At 55.2% G+C, this 18,551-nt stretch overlaps 1 protein-coding gene across 2 annotated transcripts in view; it reads left to right on the plus strand.

Moving 5' to 3' along the window:
- DIS3L2 (DIS3 like 3'-5' exoribonuclease 2) overlaps positions 1-18,188 on the plus strand; it is a 304,502-nt gene extending 286,314 nt beyond the window's left edge. For both annotated transcript variants that reach the window (XM_015561871.1, XM_006760425.2), the window contains 7 exons: positions 11,763-11,946; positions 12,639-12,725; positions 14,850-14,997; positions 15,369-15,499; positions 15,671-15,775; positions 17,046-17,147; positions 17,697-18,188. In XM_015561871.1, the coding sequence (XP_015417357.1) occupies positions 11,763-11,946; positions 12,639-12,725; positions 14,850-14,997; positions 15,369-15,499; positions 15,671-15,775; positions 17,046-17,147; positions 17,697-17,855 (916 nt within the window). In that variant the 3' untranslated portion in view covers positions 17,856-18,188. The remainder of the gene's footprint in view (positions 1-11,762; positions 11,947-12,638; positions 12,726-14,849; positions 14,998-15,368; positions 15,500-15,670; positions 15,776-17,045; positions 17,148-17,696) is intronic.
- The last annotated feature ends 363 nt before the right edge of the window (positions 18,189-18,551 follow it).

The following is an 18,551-nucleotide window of genomic DNA, read 5'->3' on the forward strand; positions in this document are numbered from 1 at the left end:
AAAAATATATAGATCTTTTATTGATCTCAGAGAGTAAGGGAGAGGGAGAGAGGGAGAGAAACATCAATGATGAGAGGGAGTCATTGATTGGCTGCTTCCTGCACACCCCCTACTGGGGATCAAGGCTGAAACCTGGGCATGTGCCCTTGACTGGAATCGAACCCAGGACCCTTCAGTCCGCAGACTGACACTCTATCCACTGAGCCAAACCGGCTAGGGCCACTCAGCTCATTTAAATCACTGTGAACCTAGTTCATAAAACCGTGGGTCAATATTTTAAAAGTCATGTAACTAATGAAGAGCTGTGCCAGACTCAACACACTGCACCCCAGTGGGTGATAATGACAAGTGTTAGTTCAATGGAAACAGCCCAGAAAGAGATTTTTTTAATAATCAACTGAGTTTCATATTTACAGTGAGGTGGGCTGCCATTAGACAAGAGTATTCATTGATCAGGTGGCCAACAAATGCACCCAGCACACCATCACCTAGTGTTGGGCCTAAGCGATAACCACCTACAGCAAATAGGAATCTCACAGGAGCAGATTCAGCGAGTCCCACTAGACTGGCAGAAGCTGTCTTAGTTTTGTCTGCCAAGTTCATGTGCCCACCTTCCAGCAGGGGTAAGCTGAAGGGAAGCTGCAGGAACTAAACTGCCACTTCTAGGGCCTTCTCCTGGATGCTCCACTCCCACTCCCCAAAAAGGCCTTGTTTTCCCCTCAGCATTTTCTGTGGATCATTAAGCAGATATGTCTCTGAAGCGTTTATTTGTTCCGTAAATATTTCATCAGCACCTACACGTGCCCTTGGCCCTGGGATGCAGAGATGAGTGAGTCCTGCTCCCCAGAAAAGAAAACTGCTGATCTAGTGAGTTGAGCCTTGAAAACTCAACATGACAATGTGGAGAAGGTGGGTTAGGGCCTGGCAGGCAGAGAAAGCAGTGTAGAAGCCCCAGGGGGAATCCCAGAGAGTCGGGTGCTCATAAGCCAAGAGGAGGCCCAAAGTCAAGGTGTGGAGATACCCATTTCCTTGTGACTTGGTGGGGGAGCTGGGCTGAGGCCAGGAGCCAGTCAGTAAGAGGCCTGTAGGAGCCAAGGGAGCTGCAGCGTTTGATGCAAGAAGCCACGTCCCTGGTGCTGAGAGCCTCCACAGGCCTTGCTGCCCTGGCCGGTCCACTCAGGTAGCCCCCCTGCCTCTGTAGGTCTCAGTCACTGGGCTCAGGGAGATGCGGAAACAGATTTCCTCTGTATTGCTGAGGAATCTCTATTTAGCTAAAGAACTCAGATTCCTGTTTTGTCCAGTCCAGAACACCCTTTTCTCCTGGACACATTACCCTTTCCTCCACTTGCACCAGGTAGGCCTGGACCTCAGCTACTCTGGCAGGCCCTTCCCACCTGCAGGTTGGTGGTGGAGAATAGGCTTTGGAGTAAAAAAAGACCAGTCTCCAGATCACAGCCCTGTCACACTCTGGTTGTGTGACCTATGCACTCACCATACTTGGCCTCTCAGACACCCATTGTCTCTCTGTGCAGATTAGGGCCTTCACACTGCTCCCTGTTCAAGGCTTCTCTGCGGATTCGATGAGATGCCTGAGACCAACCAGCAGTTGCTCTTTTTCTGTAGCTGTTAATGGCCATGTGCCTGGGATGGTGGCCCTGCTCAATGGGAGCTGCACCCAGCAGCAGTGGGGCCAAGAGCATCTGGAAAGGAGAGCAAAGCATGCTCCAACTTGCAAAACCAAAGCAGCTTGGGTTCCCAGAACATGTGTCTCTTCTGCCCTTATCTGTGTGTGTGTACAAACAACTGTGTATTCTAGCACACCCTTGTCTTTCGAAGAGCTTCATGCCCAAAGCCTAACTTTAAAATCAAAATCAGAATTGATCCCTCCCAATGTCAGTGGTAACTTCGCTGGCCCCACCGAACTTGTCCTAGGCTACAGAGCCAGCCCTATTGGGCTGGGGCATGAAAGAGACCCCAGGCCTGGGAGTCTAAGCAGAGCAGCAAAGCCGTTGGGGGCCCTGCGGTGGTTCCCCAAGGTGGCTGGGCCTCTGTGCATCTTGGCCACACCTCCTCTGGTCAGCGGTTCCAATTCCAGTTGGATAGCAGCTAGAAGTGGAGAAAGGCATGTGTGTCAACACCGTGGTGGAGCCAGCAAGCCCTAATTGCCCAGCTCTGCAAGGCTGCGAAGCTGCCACCTGGTTCTGCTTAGGGGGAGCTTTCTGCCATGAGGAAGTCCGGCACTGCCGCGTTCAGGCTTGCCCTGCGCCTCCCGAGCAGAGTGCTGAACCTCGGGAAAGGAGCGAGGCTTCTCTTTACGCTGACAAAGGGCTTTCTGCCTGTCAACCGGCTCCCCAGCAAGCCCCCACCCCCTGCCTACCGCAGCCACTGGGCCTCCCTTTGGCAGAGCCCAAGGGCCCGTGCTCCGGAGGCCTAGCCTCTGGAGACTTCCTTTTGAGCTAGAAAAACAAGCAGCTGAACCATGCCTTGCTGTAGCTGGGCCCCGCCTGCCGAACCTATAGGAAGGCCTGGAGTGGGTTCAGCCTCACAGAAGAGGAAACCTGGCTCCAGCCTCACCCACAGGGCCTGTTATGTCTGGCTCCAGAGGCCTTCTCCTCTGGGGTTTTCCATGCCTGTGAACTAGGCCCCATTCATTTCCCTGTGGTTTCATGGGAATGTCCAAAACGCTCAGCAGGTTGCAGCGAGCCCAGGAGGAGAGGGGTCAGCGAGAGGCCCAAGCTCTGACGTGTGGGCGGCCCTGGGGCTGCAGCACCCTCCACTCAGTAGCTTGAAGTGGGGTGCCCAGTCAGCTGTGGGTGGGCGCCCATCAGTCAGTCTGCTAAATTTCCTCTGGTGGGTTCCCCACCCACCCTGGCCTACTCTGCTTGCAGCTCCCTCTCTCCAGGCCTCCGCTTTCCAGCTCCCAGGCCACCAGCTCCACCCTGGCCTGGCCTAGGAGAGAGCTGCAGCAGAGAGCTTCAGTTTCCCAGCCCAGCACTCTCACTCCAGTGCTCCTTGGCCACTGCCTCCCATCAGACCCCGGCACCAGGGCCCTTCCAGTTTCCCGCCACACTACACTCAGTTTAGGGCTGCAGGAGAGCAGCAGGTCCCCCATGAGGGTGGCCGCTGCCTCCGCCCCTATGGGCTGCTCAATCATGGAGAAGGGGCATTGCTCGGGTACAAAGCTCTTGTGAGAGGCACAGCTACCTTCAGGGCTGGCCGCTGCAGAGCCTAGGGGCTCCCAGGCCCACTTTGAGGATGTGCCCAAGTGGGGAAGGTCTACTCTTCAGAAGAAATGAATTGGAGACTGGCTAGAAGCAATTCTTACCAGATGTCCCAGTTATCAATTTTCACCAAAAGTTAATTGAACAATCTCTGTGAGTGGCCTGATTCCATTTGCATGAGACTCCCATGGAGTTGTGACAAGTGCCCTGGTGGCTGAGGGCAGAAGAAGCTCTTCTAGCCTCTCACTTGGTTTTGGTCTTTGAAAAATTGATGCATTTTCAGGTTTGGGCAACAGCCATGCCACTGCCCTGGCTGCCTGGCTCCTGGTTGTTTCCAAAGCCACCTTCTGAGTGTTCTGAGTGTGGAAGAGGTGGGGCGAGTTTCTCATCTGGTTTAGCTGGTAAAATGGATCTGGAAACATAACATCCTCGGAGGCCCTGCCTCTCTTGCCAGGCAGTGTGGAGAGGGTAAGTGCAGAGGAGCAGCGAGCCCAAGTTCGAAAGCCCTTAACCAGCAGGCTGGGGAGCTCGGCCTGCCTGCCAACACCAAGCAAGGGGTGGGGAGAGTCCTGCTGCCGGCAGGCACCAGCTTCCTCTGCCGTCTAAATGGGCCGAGTGCTAAGGGAGGGGACAGCAGCCTGCTGGGTTATGGTCAGCTCAGCGTTGACCTCGATCTGGACCATGCCTCCAATGCCACATACAGGGACCAGTGCCCCCTACCCGGGTCTGCCCGGAGAGGCTGCCCTTCCTTGGACAGCCTCTTCCTCCTCGAATGCTGGCTGGTCACATGCTCAACCTTAGGTCTTTCTCACAGTAGCTCCTTTGCCTCTGAAAGCACATTCAGATCTTTAAAATACTTAAAACAGCAATCAGAAAACATTACAGAGAAAACCCTTTAACTCTAGTTTCTTTCACCAATAAATGTATTGAGAGTTGTCCACCCCAACGGCCTCCCTCACTCTTCAGTCTCTGGTTTTCTGATTCAACTTCCCTATCCCACTGCTACTGAGGCCCCAAGCTCCTACTTGCCAAATCCAGTGGCCTCTCCAGCCCTCCCTCTTCACCACAGTGCCAGCACTGTGGGCAAACTGCCCAGCTCTACCTATGTCCTCCTTCCTCTCATGTCACTTTCCTTCTCAGTCACCTTGTCACCCTCCAAGCCCCCTCCTGTCTTACCCGTCTGTGCCCTGTGACACGGTGACAGTTGTGTCCACTCTGAGAGCCTCACCTTGTATGTATCTTAGACTCTGGCACAACCTGCCCTTTCTTGCTGCCTCTGGCTTCTTGTCAGCCCTCAGACTCTTCCGCTTCCATCCTAATGGCATGTGGCCTCTGGTCCCCGTGTCCCACCATTGCTGGTTCTTCTGCTTCATGTCCATCCCTCATCCTGCAGCTCCCCAGACCTCTCAGATGAAGTCCCAGCCCCCTACTGCACAGCCCTCCTCCTTGATGCCTCATTCACAAAACATGCCTTTTTTTTTCTTCACATCTTCACACCTTCATCCCTTTGTGTAAAGTATTTCCCTCCCTGCCATCTCTTGGAATTGATCTTGCATTTCTAGACATATCTTCTTTTCAGGAGGGCAGGCCAAGGATCTCTGGTGGCAGCAGGGCCTCAAGATCACACAGCCCTGTTCATGAATCCCAGCTGTTCTCAGGGAGTAGGGGGATGTGGGGCCATCTCCTTCCCTTTTTGTATCCACACAGAGAGGGATTAAAAATGCCTCCCCAGGCCGCAGGAAGGTTTCATGGGCTGCACTCACATGTGGTGCTTACTGGTGTCTCGTCCCTCTCTTGATGACCCAACCCACAGCAGCAGCTCAGAAAGATTTGAGGATGAATAAGAGTACAAACAGGAACAAATGAATGGCTCTAGTTGGGAGGTGTAGTACTCTGGCTTGTCATAAGTGCACATGGTGCTCTGTAGACGGAGAGGGAAAGAACAGGAACAGGCTGTGCTCTCTGGCCTGGTTTGGGGATGATCTCAGTCAAGCTCTTAGGCAGAGCTTTAAATTAATGACAACCTCTGGCAGCAGTGTAAGGAGTCAAAAGTAAACGTATGAGGATTGTATGCCCGAACAGAAAGGGGCATGGCGGCAGGGACCTAACCCTCAACTCCTGAACATGCCCCGTCCTGTGAATCCTTCATTCTCCGCAGGTTTATTGAGTGGCTACACTGTGCAGGGCCTTGTACTGGGACCAGGGGAGGCAGCATTGGAGTGAGGGTGAAGGGATTGGGGGAGATACAGCCCATGGTCAGTGATGTGGGCTAAGTGCCGAGATGGGATAGAAATGGCTGTCCAGGGAGCACATAGAGTGGACACCTCATGCTATCTCTCCACAGGAAGGGACATCTAAGACAAAGAGATGGGAGAAGAGTAGTCTAGGATTCTAGGCTAAGGGAACAGCAGTGCAAAGGGACAGAAGAAAGAAACAGCCCAGAATTCAGTATGGTTGAAGTGTGTGCGGGGAGGGAAGGAGGAGGGGAGGGGGAAGAAGTGATCCGGGCACATGACACAAAGCTTTGTAAAGTTCATTTTAGGAGGAGGTGGAACTGTCTGGAGGGTAGTAGTAGCTGCTGAAGGGCTGCAGGCAAGAGAGGAAAGTAACCAGATTTGCCCTGGAGAAAGAATACACCACTTTGGGTGTGAAAAAGGAAAGTAGGGAGATCAGCCCTGGCGGGTTTGGCTTAGTGGATAGAGTGTCAGCCCTCGGACTGAAGGGTTCCAGGTTTGATTCCGGTCAAGGGCACATATCTCAGTTGTAGGCTTCATCCCTGGCCCTGGTTGGGGCGCATGCAAGAGGCATTCAATCAATGTGTCTCTCTCATCATTGATGTTTCTATGTATCTCTCTCTCCCTCTCCCTTCCTCCCTGAAATCAATAAAAATATATTTTTTAAACAAAGAAAAAGAAAAAAATAATAGAGAGGCCAGTTGGTAAGAGATGGAGGCCTGGACTTGGGGTGACATTGTGGTGAGAGCACAGCAGAGGCCTCTAGGCATCTTGCCATGGTCAGCCAAATCCTGGGGTTGGGGCCACTGGGGTCAGTTATATCCACAGTATGCATAACAATAATGTGATAATTAAGGGTAGGCACTTGTATATTGCATCCCCATTTTTCAGATAAATAAATTGAGATTCAGAGAGGTTAAGAAACTTATCTGAAATCACAACTATTGAGCAGCAGAGCTGGGATTGAAGGCAACCACTAGCCTCTCCGCCCCTCCAGGTGGCTTGGCCTGAGCAAGGAAGAAAGTAGCACCAGGAGAGGTCATGAGCAGGAGCCTCACCATAGGACACCCCCCAACCAGAGGGCCTTCTGTGGCCACAAACACAAAGCAGAGCCACTGCCTTCCAGATGAGCAGAGGGACACTCAGTCCAGTTCCTTGGCAGTCAAGGATGGACAACCTTCTTCTGAAAGGGTAGTGTTTTAGTCCAGTTCTCATTTACTAGTAGCCACTGCCTGATCCCTGCCAGGTGGTGTGGCCTTTCCCAAACATTGCCCTTTAAGATGCGACCAAACACATTCAGTCATCACTGAGCAGCAAATGCTGCATCCAATAGCTCCTCCTCATAAATAACCTCCAGCACTTCATATGTGTTTATTCTTTAATCCTCACCTGAGGGTATGTTCTTATTGGTTTTAGAGAGAGAGGAAGGGAGAGACAGAGACAGGGAGAGGTCAGTGTGAGAGAGAAACATTGATCGGTTGCCTCCCGTACATGCCCTGACCAGGTATGTGCCCTGACTGGTAATCGAGCCGGCAACTATTTGGTGCATGGGACAATGCCCAACCAACTGAACTACCTGGCCAGGCTATACTTTATTCTTTAAGTGACAGTAACACCTTTTGGGAAACACCATTCTAGACCAGAGTCATCTTTGCTGTGGGAGGAGTGTGTGTACTTGTGTGTAGGTTGCTTGCAGTCTTACCTGCCATCTGCCATAGCAGGTGAGGGACTCTGACACCTCTGGGCTTGCTCAGCTCCTCCCTGGAATGAATAGCCTCTCACCTGTCCTCTGCCTCGCCCTCCAGCACCTGGAGGCCCAGAGCACAGGTAGGTGGGATGCTGCAAGTGCTTGACTGGTCCCCCAGTTGGCCATGCAGTTGTCTATCACAGCAGAGCCCGCCCCAGACCTCCAGAGTGGTGGACCCCCAGTAGTACTGGCTCCAGATGCTCAGCAGATGCCAGGCCTGGGACTAAGGCCTCATCTCTGAGAACTTGGCTTGCTGTTCTGGAAGGTGATCCTGGCTGGCAGCCATTCCTGAGCCCCTATTTAGAGCAGTTGTCAGGCAGTTGCTGAGTTCCAGCTTACCCTCCACCCCTCCTCATCCCCCCCCTCCCCGCCCCCCAGCAGGACTGAGTGATCTCATGCCTGTGCCATGCTGGGAGGTGGGATGGGAGGGGGAGGAGTTATGATCAGAGCAGCGTGCAAGGCTCCATCTCCACTTGGGTTCCCAGACCCCAGTGTGTGCAGTTTGCTCTCAGAGGTGTGTCCTAACCATCCAGAACAGCTCCGGACATCATCTAAGGCCTGGCTGTGGGCCTGTGCATACAGCACTGCCATCCCCAAAAGAGGAAAGAGAAGGGGGGTTTCTGATGGGGTCAGCTGTCAGAGCTCCTCTTGTGATCACCCTGCTGTTCGCTTTCCCTGGCTGAGTGCAGCCCTCAGCCCCAGAGCTGGCTTTGGTGAAGGAAAAACGCTGAATGGGAGCCCAGAGACCCTGGACCTTGGGCAACTTATAAAGGGACGCTCTTTCCTGCTCAGAATTTCCTGGGTTCTAAGATACTCCTGCCACGTCCCAGGTCCTGTGGGAGGGAGATGTTGGGGGCCCCCTGCCGGTCCCTCTGGGGAACTGGCCCGTGGGGGACCTGTGACACTCGCTCTGGCTAGCCCAGTTCTCCCTCCTGTGGTGCCTGCCAAGTTTTGACAGTGAATCCTGAACTCTGGAATCTGGTTGCTGGCCGCTTGGCTTTTCCTTGGTTTTTCTGTTCCTGCACTCCTTGGGGACCCAGTTCCGTCTGTGCTGCACCCCTCCCAGCCATCCCAGGGCTTGATCACCAGGGCTCTCCAGGCCCCACTCCTGCTTTCTCATGCTCACTCGTTGGCAGGTTCTCCTTATCCTCCCTCTCCCACCTGCTACTAAAAGAAGAATTTTAAGGACAGGTTGTGGGAAAACGATCCGTGCAGCTGTACTAAAACAGTAATGAGCCATGGTGGCACTAAGAGAACTGGGCTTATTACTGCACAGCCTCCCAGTTTGGTGACATTGACATTTTTCTGGGATGAATGCTTGATATCAGTGAACTAATTTGGAGAGGATTCCACAGGCTGCCCTCCTAACTCCTGCCTCTCTGTTGCAAGGGAGGGGCCGAGACACTCAAAGAGAATTGGAGCCCCCCAAAGGCACCACGGCCCTGCCCAAGGTCGGCCTCTGCATCCAAAGCTTCGCCTAACTTTGCTCTCAAGGTCAATAAGAGCACACTTGTTTTTCTCTCACCAGCCTCAGGTGACTCAGCACTGTACTGGGGGTCCAGGGAGGACAAGGAGTGGGGTCACTGGAGAAGCAGCTTGACTGGGATCTGTTGTCACTGTCTGGGGCTTTGGACATTGGCCCTCCCTTCCCCTTCCTTTCCCTCCTATTCTCCTTACCTACAACCTTGAGAAGTAAGGCAGAGCCCTAGTTGTTTTGGCTCAGTGAATAGAACATCATCCTGCAGACTGATGTCCCGGGTTAGATTCTTGTCAAGGGCACATGCCCGGCTCAATCCCCAGTAGGGGGCATGCAGGAGGCAGCCAATCAATGATTCTCTCTCATCTTTGATGTTTCTATCTCTCTCCCTCTCCCTTCCTCTCTGAAATCAATAAAAATATTTTTTTAAAAAAGAAGAAGAAGAGAAGTAAGGCAGGAACTGGGAACAGGAGCTTGGCTCTGCCTGGGGAGGCTGCCCAACATTTGACCCTGGAGGGGAGAGCCAAGTGAGGGGACAGGCTGAAGGCGCCTCAGCTCAGCCCTGCTACTTTGCCCTATAGCCCTGCTGTGGGGACATGCTGCCCCCTGCTGGCCATGCTGGCAAAATGCAGCCCAGTGTCTTCACCCTAGCCTGCTGGTAGGCTGGAGGTGGGGTTCCAAACCCACAACTATTCTCTGACTACATGGGAAGGCAAGCCTAGACCTGCCTAGCACACAGCAATGTTTGTTGAGTGAACAAACGAATGAATGAATATATGTATCTGAAGAATTTAGGAGGTGATGGCCTGCAGTGTCTGATCAAGAGGAGACAATAAATCAGACATTTATTGAGCAGGAATTGAGACTCCTCTTGGGTTGACAAAATCCAATAAGAAAACCAAATATGAAGAGTTAGGTGATGCTAGACCAGCCGTGGGCAAACTACGGCCCGCGGGCCGGATCTGGCCCGTTTGAAATGAATAAAACTAAAAAAAAAAAAAAAAGACCGTACCCTTTTATGTAATGATGTTTACTTTGAATTTATATTAGTTCACACAAACACTCCATCCATGCTTTTGTTCGGCCCTCCGGTCCAGTTTAAGAACCCATTGTGGCCCTCGAGTCAAAAAGTTTGCCCACTCCTGTGCTAGACTGTTACACAGGTGACCGTACAGCAGCCTGGGCCTGTAGGGAAGGCATGGCAAGGGTGAGGAAGGGGGATAGATGGCAGGGATGAAAATCACAGGGCACTCGGAGACACCCAGGCTGGCCACTTGGCATGGAAGGCAGGGAGAGAGGAAAGCACTCCTCATGTCTTGAGGCACAGGATTGGCCCTAAAATATGTATTATTCTGGCGTGAAGAGGTGCTGTTTATTATTATTCCTTTTCTACATTAGAGAAAAAGGAGGGTCAGAAAAGGCCCGTGACTTGTTCAGGGTCCTACAGCAAGAGCATGTGAGCCTTGGCAGGGTAGCTCATTTGGTTAGAGCATCGTCCCAATATGCCAAGGTTGTGGGTCAATCCCCAGTCAGGACACACACAAGAATCAACCAATGAACGCATAAAAAGTGGAACAACAAATTGATGTCTCTTTCTCAAAAAAAAAGAAAAGAAAAGAGCATGTGGAACCAGGTCAAAATTTCACCTGAGATTTTTGGTGGTTGGGTTCAGGTGCTTGAACGCAAGGATTTTTCCACAGGGAGTAATGTGCTCAAGGACAGATGCGGGAGGGAAGGATCAGGATGGCCACTTTAAAGGTTGTTGGGGCATCTCAGTGGTAATGAAGAAACTCCTCGTTCCCCGCACTGGCTTCCTGTATGGTACATGGGCTAGCAGAGGTCCAAGCCTGTGTCCTATACCCAAGTTGTAACCCTGCCCCACGGTGTGCTGGCCCAAAGCAGTGCCTGTAGTGGAGGGGCTATGGGTGTAGGATTTATAGAGAGGGCTTCTGGGAGAGAGATGTGCTGTTGGGACAGCTTGGTAGACTAGAGCCAAACTTCTGCTGAGGCAGACTCAGTCTGGGGGGAGGAGGGGCTTCACACACTCAGGCTCCCCCTCTGCCTGACCTGCTCCTGTCATTCGCTACTTTCCTTCCCTCCTTCCTCCCCCCCTTCCTTCCTTCCTTCCCTCCTTCCTTCCCTCCTTCCTTCCTTCCTTCTTCCTTGGTGGGAGAAGCACAGGTTTGACATGCAACCTGGAGTTCAGATTAAAGGCAGGGGAGAGTCTTTCCTATTCTAAGCAAGACTTTCCCCACTCAGGGCACCCTGGCCACCATGGCACCAGGACATGCCTGAGCCCCCTTCTCAGAGGCCTCAGCTCTTGTGCACCATCCGTATGATCTGTGGGAGCCCCAGGTGGGGGAGCACCATGTAGGCTGCCTCAGATTAGGGGTGGGGGTGCTGACCTCAGGCCTCTGTGATCCAGCTTCCCACTTTGCCTGACTCTTCAATTCTGGCACACTTCCTCCTCCTCCATCAGTCCCCTTCCTCCCCTTGGGCCCTTGGTGAGCTGTATCTATTCGTACTTATTGTTGATCCTAATTACACTAAAGTAAAGCAGAACTAGAGCGTTAACTCCTAAGAGGTTGACTGTCCGGGGTTTGAACACCCCAGTAGCACCTTTGCCTTGTCCCAGGATGTGTGAGGTCACTCTTGCTGTCTTGAGGACTCTCCCGTTCATCCTCAGAAACCCTCATCTCCCCAGGGAGAGAGGGAGCCCTCTGGGTTCTTGGGGCACATTGTTTTCTTACAGAGATCTTCTCTGAGCACTTTCTGTGGGTTAGACGGGGTGCCAAGCCCCGGGGCGAAGCAGAGAATGGGACAGACCCCATGCCTGCTCTCCAGGAGCCCCTTCTAGTGGGGCAGACAGTGCCCAAGCTGACACTGCAAAGAGAAGGGTCTTGTGGATTGATTAGTGCAGTGAGGGGTGTGAACAGGGTTGAGAGAGAAAGCAACTCGAGGAACAAGTAGATGGATGGGGGAGGGCATCTCTAGGCTGAGACTGAGGGTGCAGGAGGGCCAGCTAGCAGAGAGCCTGGGACAGAAAGATGGGAATGGCCCCTGACTGGTTCCTTCCTCTGCAGGCTCGTGGAGGAGTTTATGCTCTTGGCCAACATGGCAGTGGCCCACAAAATCTATCGCGCCTTCCCGGAGAGGGCACTGCTGCGCCGGCACCCCCCACCCCAAACCAAGATGCTCAATGACCTGGTGGAATTCTGTGACCAGATGGGGCTGCCCATGGACTTCACCTCCTCTGGGGCCCTCAATGTGAGTGCTGGGGCCTGGAAAGTGGGGGGAGGCAGGTAGAGGCACTGTTTGTGGGGAAGAGGATGTTGGGGGTGCAGCAGCCTCTGCATCCCACCAGGGTCTTTTCCTCTTCAGCCAGGACTTCCCCTGCAAGGCCTTGGCCCTGGGCTGTGCTTCCCACCAGGACCGGGCAAGGGAAGTCACTTGAGGTTCAGCCATGGCAGGGGTCCTGTAGCCTGGCATGGGCTTGGCTTGGCCCAGAGGCCTTCAGTGGGGGCTGGGTCATTGGAAGCCATAGCATGCCTTTTATGGTAAGTGGTGTCAGGTGTTCCCTGCCTCTAGCTAAGCCTCATGGAGCTCAGAACTCCAGTGCCCAGCTCTGATCCCACTGGAGGGAGACTATTTCCTCCTGTGCCCAAGCCTAGGGTGAGTGCAGAGGTGCCTTGCGTCAGACAGCTGGAAACAGTCTGTCCAGGCCAGCCAACTCCCAGTGAAAGGACTGATCTCCGAGCTGTTGCCCATGAGGCAGGCCCAATGTGGGTCACAGGCTGGGGGCTGCTGGCCCCTGTGCCCCACCCATGGCCATCTGAGCAGGGTTGGGCCCCTCAGCTAACCCTCCCTCCCTGGAGCCGGCTCTCAGATGCTCTGCGGGTGACAGGGGTCCCAGACCCTCTCCCCAAGCCTGACTGCATATCACATGGGTTTGCTTCTAGAAAAGTCTGACCGAAATATTTGGAGATGACAAGTACTCACTGGCCCGGAAGGAGGTGCTCACCAGCATGTGCTCCCGGCCCATGCAGGTAAGGAGCGGCCTGTCCCCCATCCTCCCTTTCTCCCAGGAGCATCCATGACTTCTGCGCATGCAGAGGACTGGGTGGAAGGGTGGTGAAGATGTCCCTAGGCAACACCTGGGACAGGTGAGCCCAGAGCTGAGCCTGATCTGCTGCCTCCGGCTCGGTCTTACATGCTTCACCTGCTCAAGGACAGGTTGACTGGACCTGCTCGAGGGCCCAGTTTGAGCCCTGCTGACCCTTTGTGTGGCCTCTGGGTCTCTGTTCCCTGGCACAGGACAGGGAGTCACCACAGGGTCTGCACCAAGCCTTCAGTGCCAATCCCCAGAGACCAGACCAGGTTGGGGAAAGGAATGGGGGTGGTCAGCCCTCGTGGCCAGATGGGGACCCTGGAGGGGAGAAAGTGTTTCCCAAAGCAGCCTGAACAGGGGAGTGGTCAGCCCCCACTGCAGCTTGTGGACTCCAGGGAGACAAGTCTCCTCTCACCAGCCCGGAGAAGAGGGGTCAGACCGGGGCCTGTGTCTGCAGGCAGGATGACGGGCTGGCAGCCTCTCAGTCCTCTGAGGCTGAGCTTCAAACCCTGGAAGCCCGAGCATCTTGGGAAGGAGCCAGCCCAGTGGACTGTCAGGCCATCAGGAGCTGGGGATGCTGATGGGGCTAGCTCTGGGCTGCAGCCCTTCTGGGGGGCAGTGACAAACCATTTTTCAGGGGCTCAGTTGCTCAGCACTATTCATTCTCTTCACAAGAACCAGATCGCCCCATCTGGCCACAGGTGATTTGCTTTCTGGCATCTTATAGGGCTGCCAGGGACGGAGCTGTCGGGGCCTGTTTAGGTCTAGCTACCCTTACCCTGCCCCACACCAAGCACCTTAAAGCCCACATGGGGCGGGGGGGGGGGGGGGGGGGGGGCAGTGAACCTATGGCCACTGGACTCAATACTACTCTGCCCTCTAATTGCCCATAGGTCACAAGAATTCCCCCCCCCCTCACCCCTGGCTGTGCCATGCATGGCCAGTGAGGCCCCCTTTCCCTGACCCTAGAAGGCATCCACATCCAAAGTCAAACCAGCCCTGGAGCTCCATGGGAAGGAGCTCTTTCCTGAGTCACCCGGAGTCTGAAAAAGGCTGGACTTCCCTGGCCTTTCCTCAGAGGCCTGCCTCTGCCTTGGGATCTGATGGCAGGGAGTGACCAGGCAGTCTAGAGTCCCTTTCTCCCAACCTAAAAACTGTGGCAAGACGGGGGACCGGGCAGGGGAGCAGCAGTGAGCATGAAAGTCCTGAGCGAACTGCTGAAACAGGACACGAGGGCTGATCCAGGGAGGGCTGGTCACTGTGGGAAAGCTACGGTCCCCACCCATCCCACCCTGCCAAGAGACACCTTTGCCAGGCAGGAAGGGAGCCACGGCCTTCTGTCCTCTTCACCCCAGCTCATCTGGGGAACTGGGCCACCTCTGAGAACAAACTGGCTCAGAGTGGAGGCAGCTCCCACCTCCCCCTGTGACTTGCCCCAGACATAACCCAGGAGGCAGCAGGAGCTGGAAAAGAAGCCGAATTGGGGAGCTGAGCAGGTCACCACCAGCTGCGCCCTGGGTTCCAGGGCCTTGTACACAGGAACCAGGGCCGGCTGACCATTTGGCTGAGTAAGCGCACGGAAGGGTGTGAGGGTGAGAGAGCGTGGCAAGCAGCCCGTGAACGAGCAAGTGAACACACAGGGTGTGACTCTGGCTCCGATGAGGAACCTGCTCATTGGTTCCCAGGCAGCAGCACGTCCTTGTTTCCCAGCCCTGAGAGCTCAGGGACTCGGGGCCAGCAGCTTCAGGCCTGTGGCCAGGACTCCCAGGACCGCAGGACTGTTCCAGCCTGAGACTGTTTGCAGGGCCCCAGAGCAATGCCTATCCCTTCCTGTACCCCGTCATAATCCCTGCCCTGCCCAAGGGCCTTTTGAACTCAGACCTGGGTCTTGGCCCCAGGCCAGATTATCAGGGACAAGAAGGGCTGAGGCTGGCGAAATGTTGCCTCCCTTGGCTGGCACACGGTGGAGCGTTGGGGGCAAAGGGTATGGAGCCCCTGACCCAGCCCTGCCCAGCTTGGCCAGGCTCTCAGACGGCCCCCTCCCCCCTCCCCACCCCCCTAGATGGCACTGTACTTCTGCTCGGGGATGCTGCGGGACCAGGAGCAATTCCGGCACTACGCCCTCAACGTGCCACTCTACACACACTTTACCTCGCCCATCCGCCGCTTTGCAGACGTCATGGTGCACCGTCTCCTAGCCGCTACACTCGGTAAGAGGCGCAGTTCGGAATGCAGGCCTGTGCCCAGCTAGCGGCTGCCCACCCCCTAAAGGGGGTGCCCAGAAACCACACTGCTATGACTATGGAAGCTCCAGCAGCAGGGACTCTGGACCTGAAACTCTCCCTCTGTGAGTCCCTATAGGGGAAGCCACATTAGGGCTCATTAGAAACCCAAACAAAGGCCGCCCATCATTCTCAGTCTCTGGAGCTGGGCAGCAGGAGGCCTTCACTCTGCATGGGCCTCCCAGGCCCCACCTTGCCTGGTCCCAGGTACCACACTACCCATCACCCAGCCATGCCGTGCACATAGAGTACCGCACACCCCCTTCCCGATAGCAAGCCCCCAACCACCCTTTCTCCAGGCTACAGGGAGCTGCCAGATGTGGAGCCCAGTGTCCTGCAGAAGCAGGCCGACCACTGCAATGACCGCCGCATGGCATCGAAGCGCGTGCATGAGCTCAGCACCAGCCTCTTTTTTGCCATCCTGGTCAAGGTGAGGCCACCCTCCTGACACCCCCTCCCCTTCCATCTGCCCCACCTCCCCTCCTGGCAGCTGCTCACAAGAGCCCTGGAGGAGCCCAGGGGCCTTCAGAGCCAGGGTGGGCCCTGGGGGGAGGCCACGTCCCGTGGCCAAGCCTTAGCTGGAGCCCTGTCCACCCTGCAGGAGAGTGGCCCCTTAGAGTCAGAAGCCATGGTGCTGGGTGTCCTGAACCAGGCCTTCGACGTGCTGGTACTACGCTACGGGGTGCACAAGCGCATCTACTGCAATGTGAGTATATGGGGGCATCCAGGCCACAGTTAGGGACCTTCTGGGGAGGCAGAGGCCAACTACAGGGTGCAGACGCCCATCAACTGTGAAATGAGTGTGGGGGCTGTGCAGTTCCCCCCTCAGACATCTAGCCGCATCCACTAAGCACACTTTGTTTTCCCCTGCCTGTTCCATTCCCTTCGCTGGGGTCTCCTTCATATTTTCCTAGCATCTGGGGGGTCGTGGACCAGGGACAGCCCTTAGTGGGACATAAGCATGGAGGATGGGAGCACAGGCGAGGACCCTGCTGTCCCTGTCCTCACTGGGGATCCAAGCTGTGGTGGTGACTCTGCATCGCACCCTCGCTCAGATGTGGGCTATGCTGGCACACGGAGGTAGAGGGTATGGAGCCCCTGACCTTGGTCCCCCTCCAAGACCCAGCACCAACCCCACTCACTTATGGGCCTTGCCAAATATCCAACTGAGCCTGTCTGGGATAGGGGATCCAGGCCAGGGGTCAGGCTGCTTCTTCAAGGTCCCAGAAAACAGGTCTCTCCATAACCAGTACAGGACGGCAGGGTATACAGCCTTTGCGAGATTTCTTATAGGAACATGGGAGAAGACCAGAACGAATATCCATTGCCACTCTGAAAGTGACGCCCTAAACTAAAGGAAGAGACCAGCCTTTGCTCTGGTGGCTATTTATTCCAGGCTCTTGGTGCCTGTCTCAGGCCACCTGATGGAGCTGTTTCAGCCTACCTTGTGCTTAACATCCAAAACACTTTGGGGTGTGCAGAGCCCAGCACATAGTGTAGAATAAACATGATATTAACATGGAGTAAAACAGAAGAGACAGAACAGAGGCCAGCTGGAACCAATCAGCGTTCTCGTCCTTAAGTCCTGACGTTGAGCGGGACAGAAGTTCAGATCTAGATCATCTCTGCAGACAACCCAGCCCTCAGTCTGTGCTAACACCCAGCGCCAGCAGGGGGCAGCAGCCCTCCAGCCTCCGGTGCTTGGTCCACCTCCCGCCCAGGTCCTGATGTGCCAGGGCAAACCCACCACTTTCCCCGAATAACACACAGAGCCTAGGAACTGGCCTTGTCCTGCCCCACCCTGAAGCTGGCCAGAGTGAGGATGAGGCTGGTACCCCCAGAAAGTCAAGCAGCCAGCTGCTGGGTGGGTGTCAGGGCAGGGAGCTCCCTTGAGGTCAGTCAGGGCTTTGCAGGGTCAATGGTTAGGAGGCTGCATCCAGGCCCAGGTCCTGAGACCCAGCTGTGTTCACCCCCAGGCCCTGCCCCTGCGGTCCCACCGCTTCCGGAGGGTGGGCAAGAAGCCGGTGCTGACACTTGTCTGGGATCCTGAGGACGCCGAGCCGGAGCCAGTGCAGCAGGTCAGAACCCCGGGCTGGCGCCGCGTTCCCAGAGCACCACTGCAGCCCAGACCCCGCCCCTCCCCCGCACCAAGGCTCCTGGTGGTGGACACCAGTTCACCCACATTCCCTCCTAGCTTTCTGGTACCACCTTCCTCCCTTGGGGGCACCCACTGTGAGAAGAGGCAGAGATAGGGGGAGGTTCCGCCTGTCTCTTTAGAACAGGGCCTTTAACTTTTAAGAATCTGATGGAAGCTATGGACCTCCTGCCCAAGAAATTCTGTATAACAAACAGTCTTTACCTAAACATGCTCCCTAGGCCAGCCCAGACCCCACCGTTTCCCTACCCTAGTGCTCACTGTGTGCCAGGGCCCCAGGGCCTCAGTATTTGAGTGGGCTCGGCTCTCACACTGGCAGCAGAGGCCTAAAGAGGCAGAACAAGTGGCCCCAGGCACCCTGCTGACAGATGGTGGCAGAGCTAGGCTTGGTCCATGGGTCCCTGACCCCCCTATCCCGTGGGCAGCCCCTCGAGACCCACCTGAGTCACTGCCGGGCTCTGCTGTGCTGCAGGTCATCACCATCTTCAGCCTGGTGGAGGTGGTGCTGCGGGCAGAGGCTGCCGCCCTCAAGTACAGCGCCATCCTGAAGCGGCCGGGCACCGAGAACCTCTTGGGCCTGCAGGACAAGGAGGAGTGTGACAGTGACCATGACCATGAGCAGGAGGACTGAAGCCACACCCTGGCACCACCCCACCGGCCTCCCCCACCCACTGGCTTTTAGGAATAGGACCTTTTGACACCAAAGGGGATTTTTAATTTGGTTTTTAACATCTCAGGGTTTTGTTTTTATTTTTTCATTCTATTTTACTTTTGCAGCTCAGTTTTTAAATGAACTGGAGGGAGAGGGTGGGGCTGGATGGGCCAGTGCTTATCAGAGCCGAGTGTTACCATCCTCCTGGGAGGCCATCCCCCCTTCTGCCAGGCCACCCACTGCCTTCCCCTGCCCAGGAAACGGGGTTTTCAGCAAATCAGTGTCATGGAATAAAATCAGGTGTGAAGAGCAGCCTGGTGTATGGGGCATGGCTGGGAGGCCGGGACGGCAGGGTGCCCCTTGGCCCAGGACCAGGGATCTGGCTCAGGCTCCACCCCTCACAGCTAAGCTGGGTCACCACCCTCTGGAACCTTCCTGTCAGTTCCAGGATGATTCACAGAGCTGGCCACTTGGCAGATTGATGCCAGCGCCTCGTTCTGGCTGATTAGAAATGTCATTAGTATGCAAGGCGCAAGCTCACCCATCCCTGCTGCTGATGGCTGTGTCCATCCCTGCCCCCACCACTTCCTCTCTGCCTGCCAGACCCCAGATGGGGCATCGGTTCTGTAACACCCCCTCCCCCTCTTCCCAGGCTAGAGCTCTGGCCCTGTTTCT

Source organism: Myotis davidii, unplaced genomic scaffold, assembly GCF_000327345.1.
Source record: "Myotis davidii unplaced genomic scaffold, ASM32734v1 scaffold370, whole genome shotgun sequence".
NCBI lineage: Eukaryota > Metazoa > Chordata > Mammalia > Chiroptera > Vespertilionidae > Myotis > Myotis davidii.